Here is a 25,000-nt window from a genome sequence, read left to right as displayed (position 1 = left end):
TGCTCAGCTTCCTACTTATACCAGCCTGCCTGCTTACCTGTGTGCTTACCTGTGGCCTTGTTTGCTTAATTTCTCTTCTATCTCCTTCGTTTGTCTTCTCTTCTCCTCTCTTTCTCTTCTATCTCCTTCCTTCTCTTCTTTTCTCTCTTTTTTTGTTTCTCCTCTATCTCCTCCCTTCGCTTCTTTTTTTTCTTTTCCTCTCTTTATTTTCCGTTTCTCTGTCTTTGTTCAATTTCTCTTCTATCTCCTTCATTCTCTTCCCTTCTCTTCTCCTTTTTTTATTTTCATTTCTCTTCTTTTTCTGTTTACGTATCTGTGATTTTGCTTAATTTTTCTTCTATCTCCTTCCTTCTCATCTCTTCTCTTTCTTTATTTCCATTTCTCTTCTCCTATTTACCTTTCTCTTTGTTTAACTGATTTATCTTTTATCTCCTCCTCCCTCTCCTCCTCCTCCTCCTCCTTCTCCGTTTAATATGCTCTTCCACTTCTTCCACCACTACCTCCACTGTTAATATCACCACCACCATCACCACCACCACCACCACCACCACTACCACCACCACCAGGAAAGGAGGAGATAAAATGGGAGAGGAAGGAAGGAATAAAAAAAGAGGGAATAGGAGGAAGAGGGAAGACGGAACAAAGAAGGGGAGGGAAGGGAAGGGAGAGGAAAGGGAAGGAAAGGGAAGGGAAGAGAAGGGAAGAGAAGGAAAGTAAAGGGGAGGGAAGGGAATGGAAGGGAAGGGAAGGGAAGGGAAGTAAAGGGGAGGAAAGGGAAAGGAAGGAAATGGAAAGGGAGGAAATGGAAGGGAAGGGAAGGAAAGGAAAGGAAAGGAAAGAGAAGGAAACGAAAAGGGAGGAAGGAGGAATGGAAGGAAGGGAAGGGAGGAAAGGAGGAGGACCTGGAGGAGGAGGAGGAGGAGGAGGAGGAGGAGGAGGAGGAGGAGGAGGAGGAAGAGGAAGAGGAAGAGGATAGGGGAGGCTTAGTTAGTCATCAAAACTCGAGAAGGGAAAGGACAGGAAGGTAAACAGTAAATAGGAGACGAAGGGAAGGGAGGAAGGAAAGGAAGGGAAGGGAAAGGAAGAGGAAAGGAAAGGTGAAAAGGGAAGGTTAGGTGAAAAAAAAGAAAAGAAAATGAAAAGAGAAAAATGAAAAAAAAGAAGAAAAGATGAATGAAATGAAAAGGAGAGAGAGAGAGAGAGAGAGAGAGACTATGACAATACACAGACGCAATCATGTTTATGCAACCAGCGTGTGTGTGTGTGTGTGTGTGTGTGTGTGTGTGTGTGTGTGTGTGTGTGTGTGTGTGTGTGTGTGTGTGTGTGTGTGTGTTTTCATCCATATCCTCACTTTCCTTTTATTCCTATTCCTCCTTTTCTTCCCTTCTCTCTTTCTTCCCATTTCTTCATTATCTCTCTTTCTTCCCTATTCTTCATTATCTCTCTTTCTTCCTTTTTCTCCATTATCTCTTTCTATCTCCCTCTTCCTTCATTCGTTATCCTTTTCTCCTCTCTGTTTCCTTTTCCAGACAGAGAGACAAAAAATAAAGAAATAAAGAAGAAAAAAATAAAGAAAAAAAACATCAGAGAGGGACAAAGAATAAAGAAATAAAGAAGAAAAGAATAAAGAAAAAAAACATCAGAGAGGGACAAAGAATAAAGAAATAAAGAAGTAAAAATTAAAGAAAAAAACACATCAGAGAGAGAAAAAAAACGGAAATACAAGTGAAATTCGAAATACAGGTAAAATGAGTCACCTTCCCTCTCTACCTGTCGCGTATACCTGTAATTAGCACCTGTCGCTCACCTGGGCCGGGCTAATTAAGGTGTGACGACGCTAATTGGCCCCAAGGAAAGTGACGTCATCTAGGTGTTATGTGTGTGTGTGTGTGTGTGTGTGTGTGTGTGTGTGTGTGTGTGTGTGTGTGTGTGTGTGTGTGTGTGTGTCTGGCTTATTTTGAGAGAGAGAGAGAGAGAGAGATTTGGTATGGTTAATTGTATAACCAAATCTCTCTCTCTCTCTCTCTCTCTCTCTCTCTCTCTCTCTCTCTCTCTCTCTCTCTCTCTCTCTCCTTAACCAGGTATACCTCCTATCTCCCTCCTTAATATATCTCTCTTTCCTCCTCCTCCTCCTCCTCCTCTTCTCCTCCCCATTCATTTACCCATCACGTCATCCTCTTACTTGTCCTCCTCCTCCTCCTCCTCCTCTTCCTCAACTCCTTTCCCCTCCTCTCTTCCGTCATACAGGAGTCAGAAGTCAATTATTATTATTATTATTATTATTATTATTATTATTATTATTATTATTATTATTATTATTATTATTATTATTATTATTATATCTAGAAATTGGACCCCTCAGATGTAATTGGTTAGTGACGTGTGTGTGTGTGTGTGTGTGTGTGTGTGTGTGTGTTCAGCTCCCACGCTTTGCTCTACCCACGCACATGAGTGTATGTATGTATGTATGTATGTGTGTGCGTATCCGCCTCCTGTGTATGTATGGCATGTGGGCTGTGTAGTGTTGCCTTACTCTGTGTGTGTGTGTGTGTGTGTGTGTGTGTGTGTGTTTAGGAAGGTTATTTTTTTGTGTGTTATCTGAGAGAGAGAGAGAGAGAGAGAGAGAGAGAGAGAGAGAGAGATTATATTTATTTCGTCGTTAATCTTATTTTTATCTTATCTACCTTTGTTTCTTTCTCTTGTATGTTTCTCTGTCTGTCTCTCTGTCTGTATTTGTCTGTATGCCTGTTATATGTCTCTCATAAGTGTCTGTCTGTATGTCTTTCTCTTTGTCTATGTGTCTATATGTTTGTCTATTTGTGTGTCTGTATGTCTGTCTCTGTGTCTGTATGTCTGTATGTATGTATGTATGTCTGTATGTCTGTATGTATGTCTGTATGTCTTTCTCTTTGTCTATGTGTCTATATGTTTGTCTATTTGTATGTCTGTATGTATGCCTGTATGTCTGTATGTATGTCTGTCTGTGTCTGTATGTCTGTATATCTGTATGTCTGTCTCTGTTTCCGTCTGTATTGCTTTTCATGTCCTGTCTGTATGTCTGTGTCCCTTTACCGCCCTGGCTGTTATGTGCCCCTTGCTCGTACCTTTACCTGTGTTAATTAGTGTATCCACCTGTCTGTGTCTTGTCTGTGCCCCTCTCCCCTGAAACTATTGCCCCGTGCCCCTAGCTACCCCAAAGACCCCTCTGTAGGCTTTGATGGTCCCCTTAATCCCCCGCTCTACTGACCATAAAAATTCCCTTATGGTCCTTATTCTCACACGATTTCGGCTCTCACAAATATTTCCCAAGGTCACAATGGAGATTAGTCTGGTTCTTATGAGTGGTTTTAACGTTCACGGTGCAGAAGTATTGTCAAACGATCACTAGGCTCATAACACTATCCATGGAAGCACTCACACAACCTCTACGAAAGCCTTGTCAAACTAACACTAGGCTCATAACACTACCCATGGAAACACTAACACAACCTCTACGAAACCCATGTCAAACTATCACTAGACTCATAACACTACCCATGGAAGCACTAACACAACCTCTACGAAACCCATGTCAAACTATCACTAGACTCATAACACTACCCATGGAAACACTAACACAACCTCTACGTAAGCCTTGTCAAACTATCACCAGGCTCATAACACTACCCTTGGAAACACTCACACAACCTCTACGTAAGCCATGTCAAACTAACACTAGACTCATAACACTACCCATGGAAACACTAACACAACCTCTATGAAAGCCTTGTCAAACTATCACTAGACTCATAACACTACCCATGGAAACACTAACACAACCTCTACGAAAGCCTTGTCAAACTAACACTAGGCTCATAACACTATCCATGGAAGCACTCACACAACCTCTACGAAAGCCTTGTCAAGCTATCCCTAGGTCCATAACACTACCCATGGAAACACTAACACAACTTCTACGTAAGCCTTGTCAAACTATCACTAGGTTCATAACACATAACACTACCCATGGAAACACTAACACAACAAAACAACCTCTACGTAAGCCTTGTCAAGCTATCCCTAGGTCCATAACACTACCCATGGACACACTAACACAGTAACCTCCACCAAAGCCTTCAATGTGTGTGTGTGTGCCCCGAATGTGAGAGAATATGACCCAGTAGTAGTCAGTCTTGTGCAATGCCCCCCATGGCCCCTCTTAGCTCCGCCCCGCCCCGCCCCGCCCCGCCTCGCCCCGCCTCCCCCGCTCCCCGCCTCGGCTGACCCGTACCCTTGCCCTTTTCAGTACCACACCTCGGGGTCAGGTGACGGGCGTGCTGACCTGCCCGTGCTGGAGGAGGACAGTTTCACGGTGAGTGTGTGTGCCGCCCGCTGGATGACAGGCGGTGCGGGGCTGATGGCTTGCCTGTAACTCGTGTCCTCTGTTTGCTGTTTCCCGCCGCTGGATGGCTCGTCGGCGGGGTCATGTTATCTGTGTTATGTTCATGTGTTGTGTGATGCTAAGTTCTCCCCCTGAAGTAAGGCAGAAAAGAAAAAAAGCTTATTAACTTATATCGGTACTAATATGAGAATTGGTTTATTTGACTTTACACTAATTTGTATACTTTTCTTATGATTCACTTGTTGTTTTTTTCTACTTTTTTCTTTTCTTTATTCCCCTCTTTCTGATTCTTCTTTATTGATCATTTGTTTCGTACTTTCATTTTTTGTCCTTTCTTTTTTCTTTCTTTCAAATATTCTTTCTTTCCTGTTGACTGTTTTTCCCTTTTTCTCTTATTTCTTTCATTTCATTCTCTTTTCCCTTTTGTTTCATTCTCTTTTTCATTTCTTTCTTTCAAATATTCTTCCTTTCTTCCTTCTTACTCTTTTCATTTTCTTTTTCTTCTTTCTTTCATTTAATATTCTTCTATATTTCTTCATACTCTATATATCTCCCTCGATCTCTCTATCTATCTCTCTATCCCTTCCTTCCTTCCTTCCTTCCTTTCTTTCTCCCTCCTCCTCCTCCTCTTCACCGCCTCTTCCTTCCTCTCGCCCACAGTTCGACATGGAAGAGGAAGAGGAGGAAGATTTGCCACTCCCGAGGTTGGAGGGTTCGGGGCTGGACTTCGACGGCGCCCCTCCCCCCCTACCGCCCCCGCCCCCCCCTCGAGGTAAGAAGAAGAAGAAGAAGAGGAGGAGGAGGAGGAGGAGGAGGAGGATAGAGGTTGGGAAGAGAATGAAAAAAAATTTATAGAAGGGGCAGTTAAAGGGAAGGGAAAGGAATGGGAGAGAGAGAGAGAGAGAGAGAGAGAGAGAGAGAGAGAGAGAGAGAGAGAGAGAGAGAGAAACGTAACCAGCCTGCGCCGAATTAACTCAAAGCAAAACAAATCAAAACAATTAAACAAAAGAACATCAGCGCTTTGTTTGTGTGTGCGTGTGTGTGTTTGTGTTGTTGTAGTGTTTGTTATTAATCCGTGTTTGTTTGTTTGTTTGTTTGTTTGCGTTGCTTGTCACTGTGTTGCTCCAGACGCCTCCCATCTTCTTTTTTTCCTCCTCCTCCTCCTCCTCCTCCTCCTCCTCCCTTTCTTTTTTTTTTCTTTTCCTTCTTTTCTTTCTATTTTTTTTCTCTATCTTTTCTCTCCTTCATTCTTCCTTCCTTCCCCTTTCTTTCTTTGTATCTTTTTCCTCTCCTTCCTTCCTTCCTTCCTTCCTTCCTTCCTTCCTTTCTTTCATTATCTTTTTTTCTTCTTTCTTCTTTCCTTCCTCCCCTTTACCTCACATCCTTCCCTTCCCTTCCCTTCCATCCCATCCCATCCCATCCCGTCCCTTCCCTTCAGTTCCCTTCCCTTTTCTTCCCTTCCCTTTCCTTCCCTTCCCTTTCCTTCCCTGCCTTTCCCTTCCCATCCCATCCCACCCCATCCCATCTCATCCCTTCCCTTCCCTATCCTCTCCTGTTCCTTCCCTTCCCGTTCCTTCCCATCCCATCCCATCCCGTCCCATGACTTTCCTTCCCTGCATGTCCTTCCCTTCCCTACCCTTCCCTTCCCATCCCTTCCCTTTCCTTCCCTTCCCGTTCCTTCCCATCCCATCCCATCCCGTCCCATGAGTTCCTTTCCCTGCATGTCCTTCCCATCCCTTCCCTACCCTTCCTTTCCTTTCCTTCCCTTCCCTTCCCTCCCCTTCCCTACCCTTACTTTCCTTTCCTTCCCTTCCCTTCCCTCCCCTTCCCTTCCCTTCCCTTCCCTTCCCTTCCCTACCCTTCCCGTCCCTTGCCTTCCCATCCCTTCCCTTCCCTTCCCTTCATCAGCCAATAGTATCCGCAAAACGCCTCATGCACGAAGTAGTTTTAACCAATGAGAGAATAGAACGAAATCGAACAGCCAATCAGCGCTCAGAATTCCTAATCGCTGCTTTCTGATTGGTGCAAGGTAACAACCTCGCCCCGTTTTCTTCAATTTCCCATTTTCTTTCGTTTTCTTTTGTCTCCGTTTTCTTCTCTTCTCTTTTTCTTTGAGTATATTTTTTTCTTCTTTCTTTTCTTCTTTAAGTTCTTTTTTTTTCCTCTTCCTTTCCTCCCTCCTCCTTTACTCTATTCCTTCCTTTTCTACCTTCCTTCCTTCCTTCCTTCCTTCCTTCCTTGCTTCCTTCCTTCCTTCCTTCCTTCCTTCTTTCTTTCCTTCCTTCTTTCCTTCCTTCCTTCATCTATCTTTTCTCTCATTCATTCCCTTTAAACACACACACACACACACACACACACACACACACACACACACACACACACACACGCGTAGTAGCAGTAGTTAAGCAGGCAACCGCTAACCCCTGCTATACCCCCTCCCCCTCCCCCTTCCCCCCCATAAGCCCCCCCCTCCCCTTTAGCCACGCCCTGCCAAGCCTTGCCAAGCACGTGGAAAGAACAAACTAACAGACAAATATGAAAGAAGTTGATTGGTGTTATTATTATTATTATTATTATTATTATTATTATTATTATTATTATTATTATTATTATTATTATTATTATTATTATTATTATTATTATTATTATTATTATTATTATTATTATTATTATTATTATTATTATTATTATTATTATTGTTGTTGTTGTTGTTGTTGTCCTTCCCTTCCATTCCACCTTCCATTTTTATTAGTGTGTGTTATGAGAATCTGAGTTTTAATTTTGGTTCCAAGTTGATTTATTTTGGTTGACTTTTAAATATTTTCTTGTGTATTTTTAAGTTCCACAGTTATTATTTTATTTTTACGTTTTTGTTGAAAGTGATAAAAAAAAGTTAGTTCCCAATCTTTCCTTGCAAACTGTCATCATGTGTTTGTTAAGTTATAGAGTTTCTTTTTTTTTGTTGTTGTTATTGAAAGTGGAAAAAAAATAAATCAGGTGTCCCCTTGCAAACTTAACTATCAAATTTACCTTATGGCTGTAACGAGACCTTCCTTTTTTTCGTATGTTAAGTTACAGAGCTCCATTATTTTTGTTGTTGTTGAAAGTTCGAAAAAAAATCATGTGTTCTCCAGCCTCCCTTGCAAACTGGGCTCATAACATTTAACTATCAAATTCACCTTATGGCTGTAACGAGACCTTTCCTTTTTTTTCGTATGTTAAGTTAGAGTTCCATGATTTTTTATTGTCGTGGGTGAAAGTAAGAAAAAAAGTGAGGTGTCCCCGAGTTATTCCCTTGCGAACTGAACTCATAATACTTAACCATGAAATTCACCTTATGGCTGTAATGAGACCTTTCTTTTGTATTTTAAGTTAGAGTTCCATGATTTTTGTTGTCTTGGGTGAAAATACGAAAAAAAGTGAGGTGTCCCCGAGTTATTCCCTTGCAAACTGACCTCATAATGCTTAACCATGAAATTCACCTTATGGCTGTAATGAAACCTTTCTTTTGTATTTTAAGTTAGAGTTCCATGATTTTTGTTGATTTGGGTGAAAATACGAAAAAAAGTGAGGTGTCCCCGAGTTATTCCCTTGCAAACTGACCTCATAATACTTAACCATGAAATTCACCTTATGGCTGTAATGAGACCTTTCTTTTGTATTTTAAGTTAGAGTTCCATGATTTTTGTTGATTTGGGTGAAAATACGAAAAAAAGTGAGGTGTCCCCGAGTTATTCCCTTGCAAACTGAGCTCGTAATACTTAACCATGAAATTCACCTTATGGCTGTAATGAGACCTTTCTTTTGTATTTTAAGTTAGAGTTCCATGATTTTTGTTGATTTGGGTGAAAATACGAAAAAAAAGTGAGGTGTCCCCGAGTTATTCCCTTGCAAACTGACCTCATAATACTTAACCATGAAATTCACCTTATGGCTGTAATGAGACCTTTCTTTTGTATTTTAAGTTAGAGTTCCATGATTTTTGTTGATTTGGGTGAAAATACGAAAAAAAGTGAGGTGTCCCCGAGTTATTCCCTTGCAAACTGACCTCATAATACTTAACCATGAAATTCACCTTATGGCTGTAATGAGACCTTTCTTTTGTATTTTAAGTTAGAGTTCCATGATTTTTTATTGTCGTGGGTGAAAGTAAGAAAAAAAGTGCGGTGTCCCCGAGTTATTCCCTTGCGAACTGAGCTCGTAATACTTAACCATGAAATTCACCTTATGGCTGTAATGAGACCTTTCTTTTGTATTTTAAGTTAGAGTTCCATGATTTTTTATTGTCGTGGGTGAAAGTAAGAAAAAAAGTGCGGTGTCCCCGAGTTATTCCCTTGCGAACTGAGCTCGTAATACTTAACCATGAAATTCACCTTATGGCTGTAATGAGTCCTTCCTTTTGTATTTTAAGTTAGAGTTCCATGATTTTTTGTTGTTTTGGGTGAAAATACGAAAAAAAAGTGAGGTGTCCCCGAGTTATTCCCTTGCGAACTGACCTCATAATACTTAACCATGAAATTCACCTTATGGCTGTAATGAGACCTTTCTTTTGTATTTTAAGTTAGAGTTCCATGATTTTTGTTGATTTGGGTGAAAATACGAAAAAAAAGTGCGGTGTCCCCGAGTTATTCCCTTGCAAACTGAGCTCGTAATACTTAACCATGAAATTCACCTTATGGCTGTAATGAGACCTTTCTTTTGTATTTTCAGTTAGAGTTCCATGATTTTTGTTGATTTGGGTGAAAATACGAAAAAAAGTGCGGTGTCCCCGAGTTATTCCCTTGCAAACTGACCTCATAATACTTAACCATGAAATTCACCTTATGGCTGTAACGAGACCTTTCTTTTGTATTTTAAGTTTGAGTTCCATGATTTTTGTTGATTTGGGTGAAAATACGAAAAAAAGTGAGGTGTCCCCGAGTTATTCCCTTGCAAACTGAGCTCATATTACTTCTGTATTTGATTTCTTTATGACTGTATAATGTGGTCTTTCTTTTTTAGTATTTTAAGTTAGAGTTCCATTATTTTTGGGTTGTTTTTGGGTGAAAGGCCGTAAAAAAAGTGAAGTGTCCCCGAGTTATTCCCTTGCGAACTGAACTCATATTACTTCTCTATGATTTCCTTATGACTGTATAATGTGATCTTTCTTTTTAGTATTTTAAGTTAGAGTTCCATTATTTTTGGGTTGTTTTTGGGTGAAAGGCCGTAAAAAAAGTGAGGTGTCCCCGAGCTATTCCCTTGCAAACTGAGCTCATAACATTTAACTATCAAATTTATCTTATGGCTGTCATAAGGTCTTTCTTTTTTCCGTATGTTAAGTTAGAGTTTCATTATTCTTGTGTTTTGGGTGAAAGTCTAAAATAAAAAGTGAGGTGTCCCCGATACTTAACCATGAAATTCACCTTATGGCTGTAATGAGTCCTTTCTTTTTTAGTATTTTAAGTTAGAGTTCCATTATTTTTGGGTTGTTTTTGGGTGAAAGGCCGTAAAGAAAGTGAGGTGTCCCCGAGTCATTCCCTTGCAAACTGACCTGACCTCATATGTCTGTCTGTGTGTCTGTCTGGCGTGTCGCGGCGGGCGTGCTCAGGCTGCGACGACAAGCACTGTAGGGCGGTGGGCATGACGTGGGCATGTAAGGGCATGGAGTGGGAGAAAGCCGTGTACCCGAACCTCCTGGGACACGGGCCGAGGGAGGCGGAGGCGATGGCGGCGCTGTTCTGGCACCCTCTCAACTCCCTGGGCTGCAATAAGGAGTTCCGCTTCGTCGTGTGCTCCCTGCTGGCCCCACCCTGCCGCCCTGGCCTGCACAAACCCCTGCCGCCCTGCCGAGAGGTCTGCGAGGTGGGGCTGCGTCAGTGCCTCCCTGTCATGTACCGGAACCTTCTCCCCTGGCCTCAGAACACCTTTACCTGCACCATGCTCCCCTACAGCCACCAGGACTCTTGTTTGAGGTACCACCAGGGGCAGGTTGTGTTTCCGAAAGGGTTGGAATCCCACTGCGCCACCCAGGGCCTCTCCGAGTACTATGATGATGAATTTAATGACTCGGTGACCTCAGATAACCACCACCGCATTCTGGACTTCGAGGATGACGAGTACGATGAGTCTAGTCACTTGGGATACCACGAAGACCCTCAAGACTTCGATGGGGATGACTTCGGCGGCCCAACAAGCTCCAGGGACCATCTTCGGGTGTTCGGTGACGGTGCTGATGATGGTGATGGTGCCCTGGCCCACTCCGGAGACCACGCTCTTCAGGACTTCGATGTTCGCTGTGATGGGGACTTCTGCGATGACTCCGACGGGGATGATGGTGGTAGTGGTGGTTATCGTAGTAGTGATGACGATATGGAGGGGTCAGGAAGGACGCTCACCACTACTCCCACCACCACCACTACCACCACTACCACTGCACCCACTACCACCACTACCACTACTACTACCACTACTCCAATGCCTAAGATATCATTCGTTACCACCACTCCTACTACCACCATCCTCCCTTCCCCCTCCTCCTCCTCCTCCTCCTCCTCTTCTCGCGGGCACCAAGAAGCGGGTTACCTCGTGTCCAGCGGTGCGGTCAACGGTTAGTAGCCATGCACAGACAAACAAACAAGCAAACAAATAACTCGAATGCGTTCTTCTGGCTGCGTCTGACAAGCTCGCCCTAACAACGAATGCGCCAGTCCAGTATTTATTATTTTGACCTAGAGATGCGTGACTTATATAATACATGTGTACTTGTATCCTTCCTAAGCTACGCCGCTGTTCCTGCTCTTAACTTAAAACGAATGCGCCAAGGTTGTAAATATTTATTTGTTATGGATTTGTCACTTAATTCATCTGTGTTTCATGTCTACAGTACCTCTCAACTTACCCACCTTCATTTCCTTCTGTTAACTAACTTTTATATTGTTTTATTCTGCAATTGTTTTCATCCCTTAACTCAGCATCGTTCAACTCTTCTTTTTTTAATTTTCACGTAGATGTGCAATGCGTCTCCTAACGTGCATCACTTGTTGACCTCCTAACTCACTCTGAATGTTGTTTATGTTGCATTTATCTTCATCACTCTGATAATATACATTTGACTCAGCCTTCTCTTCAACAGAGGTTATGTTGTCACTCTATATTTGTTTTAATTTAAACCTTTTCCACAACTACCTATATTTTCTTTCTTTTGCATTTCTTTTCAGCACAACTAACAGTGAACATATCACTTGCCTCCCTTAGTTCAAAATCTGTCACTATTTAAGTATTTATATATATCTTACCTCTCGTATTCACAGCAATGTCCCTGAGCTCAGATTAGTCTTGTTTTTTATCATTTTGCAACAACAAATCCTAAGTTTCCACACACCAGTTTTTATCTATAGGTTGGTTAATATGGAGTTTTATTTCTATAGTCGTGGATTATTTATTATTTATTATTTTGCAACAACAAATTCTAAGTTTCCACACACCAGTTTTTATTTATTGGTTGGTTAATATGGAGTTTTGTTTCTATAGTCGTGCATTATTTATTATTTATTATTTCGACGGTCTCTCCCTTTCATCTAGAGACCGCACGAGAAGCCCTTCCCTACCCCCTCCCCCTGTTTTCCCCTCCGTTTTCTCTCCCCCTCCCCTGTTTTCCCTTCCCATGCTCTGTTCGGTCAGTAATCCGTTTTCTTTCTCTTTTTTTGGGGTGACAGATTTTCTCGCTCTTCCCGGACCAAAGGGAGAGAAAGGGAGCAGAGGTCCGAGGGTGAGTAGTAGTAGTAGTAGTAGTAGTAGTAGTAGTAGTAGTAGTAGTAGTAGTAGTAGTGGCAGAGTAGTAGTAGTAGTAGTGGTAGTGGTAGTAGTAGTAGTAATAGTAGTAGTAGTAGTGTTGTTGGTAGTATTAGTAGTCGTTTTTGTTGCTATTGTTGCTCTAGTTGCTATAACACTAATGATGATATAAATAGTGATAATAACTGTAAATATGGAAGAAGGCAGAAGCTATTTACATTTCCTCTCAGCCAAAAAGAAATGCAAGTGAAGTGAACAAGTGAAATGTGAAAACGAACCAACATGTGTGCGAGGAATCAAGGAAACAAAAAATAAAGTTCTGTATTCACTGACTCAAATAGTAAGTTGATGTTGGGGGCTGAAACTTATACGAAGGAAAGAAAGCACGATCACTGTACGAGTTTATTTGAAGTTATTTGAGTCGAAAAACAATCACGTCATCACCTCAAAAAATAAAGCCATCAAGAAAATAATTATAAAATATTGAAATTGGAAAAATAAAAATAAATTTAGAACTCAATAGGAAAAAAAATTATGGCAATCAAAATGAGCATAAATATAATAAAATAATAAAACCTGTTCCCCCGCGGCTGGTCACTTGCAGGGTCCCCCAGGGGAGTCCATAGCGGGTCCCCCCGGGCGACCAGGCCCCCCCGGTCCCCCAGGCCCCTCGACGAGAAAGATTCCCTTCCCGCCGGACGAGGAGAACGGGGTGAGTGTGGCGGAGAGACTGACTGACTGAAGAACTGACTGACTAAGTCGTTGACTGATTAAGTAACTGACTGACTGAGTAACTGATTGATTAACTAAAAGACTGACTGACTGATTAATTAACTAAAAGACTGACTGACTGATTGACTTGCTGACTGACTGACTCACTCACTCACTCACTCACTCACTCACTGATGGAATGATATTGACTGACTGACATTTACTGAATGATTGACTGAATGAAGGACTGACTGGCTGACTGAATGAAGGACTGACTGACTGACTGAATGAAGGACTGACTGACAGACTGACTGGCTGACTGAAAGAAGGACTGACTGACTGACAGACTGGCTGACTGAATGAATGAAGGACTGACTGACAGACTGACTGACAGACTGAATGAAGGACTGACTGACTTGTTGACTGGCTGACTGAGTGACTGACCGACTGACTTGTTGACTGAGTGACTGACTGCCTGACTGACCAAATGTCTTCACCAAACGAAAACCTGCCCACGGATCCCTTGCGGACGAGCAGTGTCGTGATGTGTTGTTCTTATATAATGAAATATGATGAGATATGGACCACTGCGAGCTTGATGGCAATAATTATGTGCGAACACGAACACACACACACACACACACACACACACACACACACACACACACACACACACACATGAATAAAGAGGTCAGACAACTACCGCAACGGACGTAAGCCACTCCCGGTGAGGTTAGGGGGGCGCTGCAGGCCTAATGAAAAATCCCAACCAGTATATGGACGTGTATGTGTATATATATGTATGTATATATGTGTGTACATGTGTGTATACTGGTAACAGACACTTCACAGCCTGTCTCAATTAACACACACACACACACACACACACACACACACACCTGGGCACTCATTACCCTCCCTCTCGCCAGGTGGACGCGGAGGTGTGGGCGCGGCGCGGGGAGTGTGCCTGCAACACTACACACCTGGTGGCCGCTGTGTTGGCGCAGGTAAGCTCTCGTGGGCAGGTGAATGGCGGGCGAGGGTGTGCTGGGAGGCTGGGTCTTGGTAGGTACTTTTTTTTTTTCATTTTTTGTCGATTTTTATTTGTATGAATGTTTTTTTTCCTTTCATGTATATATCTATATTGTGGGAGCGGCGAGTAGCGGGCTTTTTTTTTTTTTTTACTCTTCTTGTTGCCCTTGAGCCGCACCCTTTGATGTAAAAAATAATCATCAGTTTATCAGTCTTCTATTTATTTATTTATATTTGTCTGTGTGTGTATTTTCTCGTGCTTTCTGTGGTGGTTGACTTATCACTGACTTATTTGTTTGTTTCTCTGTTACCGTCACTCTGTCACTGTCCGTCTGCCTCCCCGTCAACACAACACTAGGCAACACAGTGACCCCAGCAACACTCTCCCCCAGATCCCTCGTGGGCCGCGGGGACCCAAGGGAGTGCCAGGCAGGGACGGCGTGGCGGGCACCCCGGGCACGTCGGGACGGTCGGGGCCCCCGGGGGAGCGCGGCCCCCAGGGGGAGAAGGGAGACAAGGGGGACAGAGGCGGCACGGGGAGGCGAGGTGAGTGCACGGGGGGGAGGGGGGGAGTTTGACCTGGATTTTTTTATTTTTTATTTATTTATTTATTTATTTATTTATTATTATTTTTTTTTCCAGGTGTGCATTAATCGCTCTTAAATTACAGGTGTCATTTTTTTTTGCATTTTGCTGAGATGTCAATTAGTTGCTTTTCTCCGTAGATTATCCTTTACCTTCTTTCTGTTTTTTGTTTTTGTTTTTTTTCAGTGTGTGTGTGTGTGTGTGTGTGTGTGTGTGTGTGTGTGTGTGTGTGTGTGTGTGTGTGTGTTCACTCGACTTTATTTGGTGTGTATTTTTTCTATATTTTTTGTTGTAGCGGATTTTTTTTCCCTTTTTTTTCATTATTTCACTGTTTGTATTCATCCTTCCCCTCCCTTCCACACATTCCTTCCCCTCCTTCCTTCCTCTTGTTTCTTCCTCATATTCCTTCCCCTCATTCCTTCCCCCCATTCCTTCCTTTCATTCCTTCCCATTGTTCCCTCCCCTCATTCCTTCCCCTCGCTCCTTCCCCCCATTCCTTCCCTTCACTCCTTCCCTTCACGCCTTCCCCTCATTCCTTCCCCTCGTTCCTTCCCCACGTCCTTTTCCTTCGTTCATTCCCCATATTCCTTCCCCTCCTTCACCCCTTCCCCTCATTCCTTCCCCTCCTTCCTTCCCCACATTCCATGCCTCATTCCTCCCCTCTATAAGATCCTCATCCCCAGGAGCGGACGGGCCCCAGGGAGCCAAAGGGGAGTCTGGGCTGGATGGACCCCCGGGGCAGCGTGGGGAGCCTGGCGCACAGGGACCCCCGGGGCAACCAGGCTGGGCCAACCACGACGTGAGTGTGTTTGTTTGTGTGTTTGTGTGAGGGGGTTGTGTGTGTTTAGGGTGGGGGGTTGCGTCTGTGTGTGTGGGGGGGGGGGAGGTGGCGTCTCTGTGTGTGTGTGTGGGGGGGGAGGGGAGGTAGGGCAAATGTGTGTGTGTGTGTGTGTGTGTGTGTGTGTGTTTGTGTGTGTGTGTGTGTGTGTGTTTTATTTAGTTGTGTCACGGTTTTATTTGCTTCACGCGTGTTTGTTTGTTTGTTTGTTTTTGTTTTGATGACGGTTTGTTTTGAGTTGCAGGATTTTGTTTCTTTTTCAGGTGTATATTTTTTTTATTTTGTGTTAATTTTATTTTGTCAGTTTTATTGTATTATGGTTTATTTGGTTTTATTTAGTTTTATTATGTTCTTCTCTCTCAGATTTCTTTTATATTCATTACTCTAGTATTAGTATTATTTACTTTTATTATTATCATCATCATCATCATTAATATTATCATTGTTATTTTTTGCATATTCTTATTTTCTGCACTAATAAACTTCAAATGTCCACACTTAGGGCGGCGTCACACAGGAAAAATTTCTCCCAACATGTTGCTCGCGTTTGTTTGGGCAAAATGAACAACGACCAACAAGATTTGGCGATCGGGAAGGATGGGCAACGGCTGTGTTGCCAGACCGGTTGGGAGAAATCGGGGTCAAATGACATTCGTGCTTTAAGCTGTAAATGTAAATTGAAAATCAATCATCGTACATATTTACTCGAATTGTCAACTGTAAAACTCCAAAAACCGACGTACATGTGCAAGTATGTGTTTTTTATTTATTTGTCCACTGTGTAAAGTTATTTATAACACTCAACTGACTGTGATGGTATGCTGGGCGGAGTCTGTGCCTGGCGCGAGGTAAACAAACTGTTGAGGTGGAGAACACTTCCACGACAAAGTTTTGCTGGAGTGTTCAAGCTCAGCACAGACTCAGTGATCTGGTGAGGGATCATGAAATGTTGTGGGATTGGTGTAGTTCCTCCTCTCTTGCCTTCTTGCTAGCCATGGACGCCCCCGCTGCCTCTTCTGGCGCTTCTGCAGTCGTAGCACATGCTTCATTATGTGCAATGCAGCAGCACAATCTTCTAAAGCCTCAATATCCTTCCGATTCATGGTAAAGTGGCTGGAGAGATGCTGGGGTGGTGTTTGTTGTTGTTGGGGCGCGGCGTCAACACGACAGTTCAGGGTCAGGACAGTGTGATGCACAACATTGGTGGTTGGCGATTTCACCAACGAAAACGAGCAACATGTTGGCAGAAATTTGCCCCGTGTGACGCCGCCTTTTGCGCATAAATTTTGCACTAATCACTTACACTTTTGGATAATTAATTTAAGAACACACACACACACACACACACACACACACACACTCTCTCTCTCTCTCTCTCTCTCTCTCTCTCTCTCTCTCTCTCTCTCTCTCTCTCTCTCTCTCTCTCTCTCTCTCTCTCTCACACACACACACACACACACACACAACGAAGGCATGTCACATCGCACGTACACACACATTATGTACACTATTTACTGTATTCACGGCCTTATAAGCACCAAGGTTACGTTCACACACACACACACACACACACACACACACACACACACACACACACACACACACACACACGTTTAGGAGAGTCTGGCACACCGTTTACTGTTTTCTGTCTCCCGTCCCTCAGCCACAATGGAAGCCGCGCAATATGTTCAAGGTAACACTGAAGGGAACCTGAATGTCCCGCCCCTGTAAACCCCTATGTGTGTGTGTGTGAGAGAGAGAGAGAGAGAGAGAGAGAGAGAGAGAGAGAGAGAGAGAGAGAGTGTGTGTGTATGCGTGTATGTATCAGTGTGTGTGTGTGTGTGTGTGTGTGTGTGTGTGTGTGTCCCCTTAACCCTTAAATGCAAACAATATTTTTGTAACGCGAATGCAAACAACGGGCGAATTTAACCCATTTTTAGGAAAATAATAAAAAATATTTACACTTTTTATGTAATCTAATACAACAGTATGAAACTTGATATTTCACTTAAATAATAAAAAAATATTTACACTTTTTTATGTAATCTAATAAACAGTATGAAATTAGATATTCACAGAGACACGCCAGTCCTCGTCGATAGACCGACCTGGTCGGCTAGATCTCGATCACCGATAGAGTCGGTCTGTTGGCCTTGGGCTCAGGCCCGTACGTGCTCCCCCGTGCAGGAAGGGAGGAATTTTTTTCCTTCTTCCCTCTTGTCCTCGGACAAGGGCCCGTTCTCCGGTGATGCTGGGGATAAATCTTAGACAACAACTAGATATTTCACTTAATTTACATACAGAATGAAAACACTGTACTAAGGAATTTTTACTTCATTTTTGTTTATTCAAAAAGTTGATTAAAAAGAAGGATTTTTTAACAGATTTTTTTCTCTTAACATAGCGTAGTAAATCTTGCCACGAAAGGACATTAGCTATATTGAAGGTTATCTTTGGTCCTTCGAAAATCATGCCTGTTGCCTCACTTTTCTTGACAGACCATCCTAGCCTGAAATGTCACTTATAAATGTAACCACCACTCCAGTGCAAACAGTGGGTGAAATTAACCACAATCGTAAATAACACAAAAATTGTTGGAGACAGAAAACGCACATTACCTCTCACGTCAAGACCCTGGGGGAAACTGAGAACTTGTGAAAGGACAACTGCGTGGCTCTCCATACAACTAGGAAACACAGGGAAAGATAACGCCCAGGGGTAAATTTAGCCATTGTTTGCATTTAAAGGTTAAATAACTAAACCCTAATACGTTGTTGATTTATGAGGAGAGACAAAAAAATAAGAACTTTATGATTTATTTATTTTTTTATGTTCGCTTGTGTTGTTGTTGTTGTTGTTTGTTTCGGCTTGTTGTCTTGCGCATGAGGTTTTGTCTTGCACGTGTTACGGAGGTTTCTTTTTTTTTTTTTTTTTTTTTGGTGGTAAAGAAAAAAATGCAAAACAAAAATGTAACTCTTAGAAAAATAATAAAGAAAATTCCAGCTAAATAAAGAAAAATGGTCCTGTACAGAGAATAAAATAAAATGTAAAAAAAGAAAAGTATAAACAAATTTAGTTCCATGTTAATTTGTGTAAGTTTTGTGGTTGTGTGTGTGTGTGTCTGTGTGCTTATATTGTAGGGAGACTTTGGTTCTCTCTCTCTCTCTCTCTCTCTCTCTCTCTCTCTCTCTCTCTCTCTCTCTCTCTCTCTCTCTCTCTCTCTCTCTCTCTCTCTCTCTCTCTCTCTCTCTCTCTCTCTCTCTCTCTCTCTCTCTCTCTCTCTCTATATATATATATATATATATATATATATATATATATATATCTGTCTATCTACTTCTCCATCTACTTCCCTCCCCCCATTAACACAGTCTCCCTTATCTGTCTCTCTATATATCTACTTATCTATCTATCGCTTCATCTACCTCTCTATCTACCCTTCTATTTCTGCTTTTCCTCCTTCTACCCCTTCTTTTCCTCCTCCTAACCTTCCTCTTCCTTCTAACCCTCTTCTCCCTCCTTCCTCCACCCCCCCCCCCCCGCCCCCCCACACTAATACAGTCTCCCCCGCAGCTCGAGAACGGAATGACGGTGGCCCCAGCTCGCCCCGGGACCCCAGGCGCCCCGGGGGTGAAGGGGGAGCAGGGGGCGCTGGGGGAAAGGGGCCCAAGAGGTCACCCCGGGAGTAAAGGGGAGAAAGGGGAGAATGGAAGCCCTGGGGAGAAGGGTGACGAGGTGAGTTGATGATGACGATGATGATGATGATGATGATGATGATGATGATGATGATGATTATAATGATGATAGGATGTAATATTGCTTCCCTTCACAGTCCAACTTTCTCCTGCAAGGGCAAACCACTATTTCATACTTCATCCCTGTACTGTCCAGCTTTATTATGCAAGGGTAGACCAGTACTTCTGTTCTTTCATCCCTCAGCAATAAGCCTTTTTCTGTCTGTCTTCTCAAGCCTCTCCCTATACAGTCCAACTTTCTCCTGCAGGGGCAAACCACTATTTCATACTTTCATCCCTGTACTGTCCAGCTTTATAATGCAAGGGTAGACCAGTGCTTCTGTTCTTTCATCCCTCAGCAATTAGCCTTTTTCTGTCTCTTCTCAAGCCTCTCCCTATACAATCCAACTTTCTCCTGCAAGGGCAAACCAATATTTCATACTTTCATCCCTGTACTGTCCAGCTTTATAATGCAAGGGTAGACCAGTGCTTCTGTTCTTTCATCCCTCAGCAATGCACCTTTTATCTGTCTGTCTGCTCAAGCTCCTCCCTATACAATCCAACTTTCTCCTGCAAGGGCAAACCAATATTTCAATTATTTCATCCATTAAGCCAAAGAGCACAAGATAAGCAATACTGAAGGAGTTACAAACATCTATACCCTTTCTATATACAAAGAAAAAGATTCAAGAGCAGCGAGTAGCGGGCTTTTTTTATTACTGTTTCCCTTTTTTGTGCCCTTGAGCTGTCTCCTTTGTTGTGAAAAATAAATAAATAAATAAACACCACCCGTCAAAAAAGCTGATTCTCACATTTCATTCTATATTTCATTACCTAACTGTATTTTCTGAGCCAAATAACACAAAACAAACAGGACTGAAAGGGTTACAAACTTCTATACACCCTTTATATACCCAAATAACCCCACCCCCAAAAAAGCTGATTCTTACATTTCATTCTATATTTCATTACCTAACTGTATTTTCTTATCCAAATAACACAAAATAAACTTCTGAAAGGGTTACAAACTTCCATACACCATTTCTATACCCAAATAACCTCACCCGTCACAAAAGCTGATTCTTACATTTCATTCTATATTTCATTACCTAACTGTATTTTCTGAGCCAAATAACACAAAATAAACTACTGAAAGGGTTACAAACTTCCATACACCCTTTCTATATCAAATATAACACCCCCCCAAAAAGCTGATTACCTAACTGTATTTTCTGAGCCAAATAACACAAAATAAACAGGACCGAAAGGGTTACAAGCTTCTATACACCATTTCTATACCCAAATAACCCCACCCCCCAAAAAAGCTGATTCTTACATTTTATTCTTTACTTCATTACCCAACTGTATTTTCTAAGCCAAATAACACAAAACAAACAGGACTGAAAGGGTTACAAGCTTCTATACACCCTTTCTATACCCAAATAACCCCACCCCAAAAAAAAGCTGATTCTTACATTTCAATCTATACTTTATTACCTAACTGTATTATCTTATCCAAATAACACAAAACAAACAGCACTATGGTTACAAACTACACCATACACCCTTTCTATATCCAAATAACCGCCACCCCCCAAAAAGCTGATTCTTACATTTCAATCTATACTTTATTACCTAACTGTATTATCTTATCCAAATAACACAAAACAAACAGCACTATGGTTACAAACTACACCATACACCATTGCTATATACAAATAAACGCCCGTCAAAAAAGCCGATTCTTACATTTCAATCTATACTTTATTACCTAACTGTATTATCTTATCCAAATAACACAAAACAAACAGCACAAAAGGTTACAAACTACACCATACACCCTTTCTATACCCAAATAACCGCCACAACCCCCCAAAAAATGCTGAGTCTTACATTTCAATCTATACTTTATTACCTAACTGTATTTTCTTGGCCAAATTACACAAAATAAACTACTGAAAGGGTTACAAACTTCCATACACCCTTTCTATATCCATATAACCGCCACCCCCCCAAAAAATGCTGATTCTTACATTTTATCCTTTCTCTCTTCCTTTCTTTTTTCTTTCTTTTATTCTTTCTTTCCACCTTTCCGGCCTGGCAGGTGAGAAGGGCAGCGCCGGGCGTGGGCTACCAGGACCCCCGGGCATCCCTGGCAAGATGACGGAGGAGGACCGAGCCGAAATCTTCAAGCAGGTGAGTGCCGGCGCCGAGACCTGGAACTCAGAGACAGGAACTAGATAGACGGGCAGCTCAGGTCAGTGGGGAGAGTGGGAAGGAAAAGGGAAGGACGCCAGGCATCTAAGAAAAATGAGAAGGAAGGGACAGAGGGAGACTTATAAGAGGAGAGGGAAGAAAGGAGGGAGGAGGAAGAAAGGGGAGTAGCCTAAGGGCCGCTTTCAGTCACTTTGTTTGTTTTGATCGTTACCAATGGCGGCGATCGACGCTATGATTTTCCACGTGAAACTGGCGCCGTTGCAAAGGCTATGCTTCCCGACCAACACCAGAACACCAACTGGCCTATGTGGTAAGGTGCGGGGCTAGGCTAACCCCGCAGCCGCCACTACCCCATCGGCCAGTTTTACGTGGAAATACTTTAGCGTCGATCCCCGCCATTGGTAACGATCAACACAAACAAAATGACTGTGAAAGCGGCCCTAAGAAGTGACCTTAACCTAACCTCGTCTAACCTTCCCTAACCTCACCTTACCTTAATCGCCTTACCTGTCAGCTGGTGGAGCGGCTGGAGAGCAAGAACCTGGGCAGCGGGTCTCACCTGGGGGAAGGCATCGGCGTTTGGGACCCCAGTGGAGGACTTACCTGGGTGGAAGGTGAGAGAGAGAGAGAGAGAGAGAGAGAGAGAGAGAGAGAGAGAGAGAGAGAGAGAGAGACCTGGTTTAGTGAACGTTCTTATCTGTTAGTTTGTAGTGTTAGTGCGTGTGTTGGGTGTCCTCTAGTGTGTGTTTGTGTGTATGTCTTGGTGTCGAGGCTTCCTTAGTCCTTAGACCTTGAATCGTAAGTGTCCTCCTAAACTTTAAGGCCAAACACAACCTTTAATTCTGAGATGAGACGTTCCTTCATATTTATCTAGTGGTTTCCCTTTAGCGTAGAGGCTGAACCACCCCTTAATTTTAGGAACACAAACGTCCTATTGTAACCATGTATACACTGCGATACACACCTTTTTAGTGGATACCAATCAGCTTAGGAAGGATAGTCACCCTTTATGTTATTTTTAAAAGTAGACAAGAAGAACACTCAAGATAAGAGAATAACGTGCAGGATCTGTCACCCCATAACCTTAACCCAACACACGGAGGCTAACAGAACAGGGCCGATGTGCGTGTGTGTGTGTACGTGTGGCTGTGTGTGTGTTCGTCTAGGCTTCATGTGTACACCTTCCCCTCCCCCCCCCCCCCTGCATGGTCGTGGCGCGCCCCCCAGAAACAGACGACGAGGAGCTGGGGCGTGGCAGTGAAGGCTCCGGCGGTGTGCTGTATGTGCCCTACCACCCCAGTAAGTGTGTGTGTGTGTGTGTGTGTGTGTGTGTGTGTGAGGTAGTTTGGGGTGGGTTGTGTGGGTCCCCGGGGTGATGATGGGAGGGGTTGCTTTGTGGGTGGGGGGCGGGTGGGGGTGTATTGAATATGTGATGGGTGAATGGGTGGGGTAATGTGTGTGTGTGTGTGTGTGTGTGTGTGTGTGTGTGTGTGTGTGGAGGGGAGTCACAGTCGAAATACAGAGGGGTTAATCCGGACCGCTATTGACAAGCAGGCCTAAAGTAATATGTCAATTTGTAAAGTACTTATAATCAGTGTTCGGTGTTCTTCATTAAAATATCCTCAGCCTTTGTCCGTCCCGTGATGCCTGATGAATGTTCTGATGTGTGTGTGTGTGTGTGTGTGTGTGTGTGTGTGTGTGTGTGTGTGTGTGTGTGTGTGTGTGTAATAATAATAATAATAATAATAATAATAATAATAATAATAATAATAATAATAATAGTAATAATAATAATAATAATAATAATAATAATAATAATAATAATAATAATAATAATAAAAATAGCAGTAGTAGTGTTAACACTATTGACAATAATACTCCCCCTCGTTCCCTCCCTTCTCCCCTTCTCCCCGCCCGTCCCCCAGAGGAAGGTCGAGGGCTGCGTGGTCCCCCCGGTTCCCCAGGCCCCCGCGGGCCCCAGGGGATGGAGGGCATCCAGGGGCTGATGGGACCCCCGGGGGATCGAGGCCCCCCCGGCCAGCCCGGCATGGATGGGTTACCAGGTCCGAAGGTGAGAGAGAGAGAGAGAGAGAGGCGGAATTAATGATCATGTTGACCTTTTAATTTCTTAACAATCCCCTCAGAACATCTCTCCTCCCCTTTCAACTCCCGTTTTCCCCTTCACCCCCCCAGGGCGACAAGGGCGAGGGGGGCACCCCAGGTCGGGACGGGACACCAGGTCCTGTGGGTCCCCTCGGGGCGAAGGGTGAGCGGGGCCTGCCGGGTGTGTCGGGGCAGGTGGCCACGCTGGTGCTGCCCGACGGGAGCAACGTGACGGTGGTCAAGGTGAGGCGCGGCTTGGGGTCATATTCTTAAACCTTTCAGCGTACAAGCACACATATTTTACAAGGCTTTCGTAGTAGTTTTTATCATTTCCAGGAGTAGTTTCATGGCCCTGGTGGTAGTTTGACCCTTCCTCTCTACCCTGGACCTAAAGAAACACTCATTAGACCCCAACTGATCTACTTTTTGGGCTTTGGAAATAGTTGGTGTGGGAGGCTGAAGTGTTTGAGAATACTGGTCTTGGGGTTGTAATATTCCGCCCATGGCTGGGGCAGGCCTTCCCGGTGCTGCCTGGTGGTCGGCCCCAGCCCGTTGTGGCGCTGGCAAGTGTTTATAGTGGCGCCATCTTGCCTGGCTCATGCTGCCCCCGGAGCTTATCTTTGAGCCTTTTAGAGAGTTTACTCAGAATCCGGGTTGACAGGTGGTCTTCAGGACAGCATGTGGGTATACTCTTAGGCCACTCGGCGGTGACTGAACATCCTTCTTTCCTTCATCCCTCTCTCCTTTCCTTATGCATTCCTTCCTTCTTCCCTTCCCTCATTTCTGTATATTGTTCCTCCTTTCATCCTCCTTTCCTTTTTTACTTGTTTACTCCCTTCATTCTTTTATGCCATCCTTCCTTCCTTCATGCTTCCACAAATGCTAATAATCACAGGACCAATGTTCCAGGTAACACAACAGGTAACCAATCAGTCCCCAGTCTCCCACAGGTGACTCATCAACCTCGTCTCTCCCCCAGGGCGACAAGGGTGACAGAGGACGCCGCGGGAAGAGGGGGCGGAGGGGACCACAGGGACCCCCAGGACCCACGGGGGAGCTGGGCTTACCTGGATGGCCGGTGAGTAAGAGGAAGGGGGGAGGGGGCATGAAGGAGGAATGGGAAGATGAAGGAAAGGGGAGTGAGGGTAGTGGAGAGAAGGGGGTGTTGGGAGGAGGGGGAGGGAAGGGGAAGAGGGAGGAAGGGGAGTTGGGGAGAAGGGGAAGGATAAAAGAGAAGATAGGGGGAGGAGGAGAGAGGGAGGAAAGGGGAGGGAATAGAATGAGGAAGGGAAATGCGGCAATGATAATAATAATAATAATAATAATAATAATAATAATAATAATAATAATAATAATAATAATAATAATACCTAATGATGATGATGTGTTTGTGAAGGTGTTGTTGTTGTTGTTATTTGTGTTGTTTGTGTTTCATGCCGCCCAGAACATTACATTGACGGTGAGTGTTGCGAGAAAGTTCATTGGAGGTCAAGTTTTATTTTATCATTTAGTTTCGTTTCCCTTCAGTTATGTTTATTGCTCAGGTTAGTTGATATTTGGACGTGGTTATTCTTTTTTTTTTTTCATTTAACATAATTTATTTCTCCGTCTTTTTTTTCTTTATGTTTT

At 43.4% G+C, this 25,000-nt stretch overlaps 1 protein-coding gene across 1 annotated transcript in view; it reads left to right on the top strand.

Annotated features, from left to right (window-relative positions):
- The window catches only part of LOC126983458 (collagen alpha-1(XVIII) chain-like), a 115,491-nt gene that overhangs the window by 84,967 nt on the left and 5,524 nt on the right, over positions 1-25,000 (top strand). Inside the window, exons 7-22 of the mRNA XM_050836157.1 lie at positions 4,286-4,351; positions 5,042-5,153; positions 9,969-10,967; positions 12,076-12,128; positions 12,756-12,863; positions 13,792-13,869; positions 14,287-14,440; positions 15,163-15,278; positions 16,981-17,010; positions 18,891-19,052; positions 21,065-21,247; positions 21,783-21,882; positions 22,496-22,567; positions 23,194-23,339; positions 23,462-23,614; positions 24,351-24,449. Of these exons, the coding sequence (XP_050692114.1) occupies positions 4,286-4,351; positions 5,042-5,153; positions 9,969-10,967; positions 12,076-12,128; positions 12,756-12,863; positions 13,792-13,869; positions 14,287-14,440; positions 15,163-15,278; positions 16,981-17,010; positions 18,891-19,052; positions 21,065-21,247; positions 21,783-21,882; positions 22,496-22,567; positions 23,194-23,339; positions 23,462-23,614; positions 24,351-24,449 (2,631 nt within the window). The remainder of the gene's footprint in view (positions 1-4,285; positions 4,352-5,041; positions 5,154-9,968; positions 10,968-12,075; positions 12,129-12,755; positions 12,864-13,791; positions 13,870-14,286; positions 14,441-15,162; positions 15,279-16,980; positions 17,011-18,890; positions 19,053-21,064; positions 21,248-21,782; positions 21,883-22,495; positions 22,568-23,193; positions 23,340-23,461; positions 23,615-24,350; positions 24,450-25,000) is intronic.

Source organism: Eriocheir sinensis, chromosome 54 (assembly GCF_024679095.1).
Source record: "Eriocheir sinensis breed Jianghai 21 chromosome 54, ASM2467909v1, whole genome shotgun sequence".
NCBI lineage: Eukaryota > Metazoa > Arthropoda > Malacostraca > Decapoda > Varunidae > Eriocheir > Eriocheir sinensis.
The sequence above is the reverse complement of the archived record's forward strand: the minus strand, read 5'-3'. Positions and strand labels throughout refer to the sequence as shown.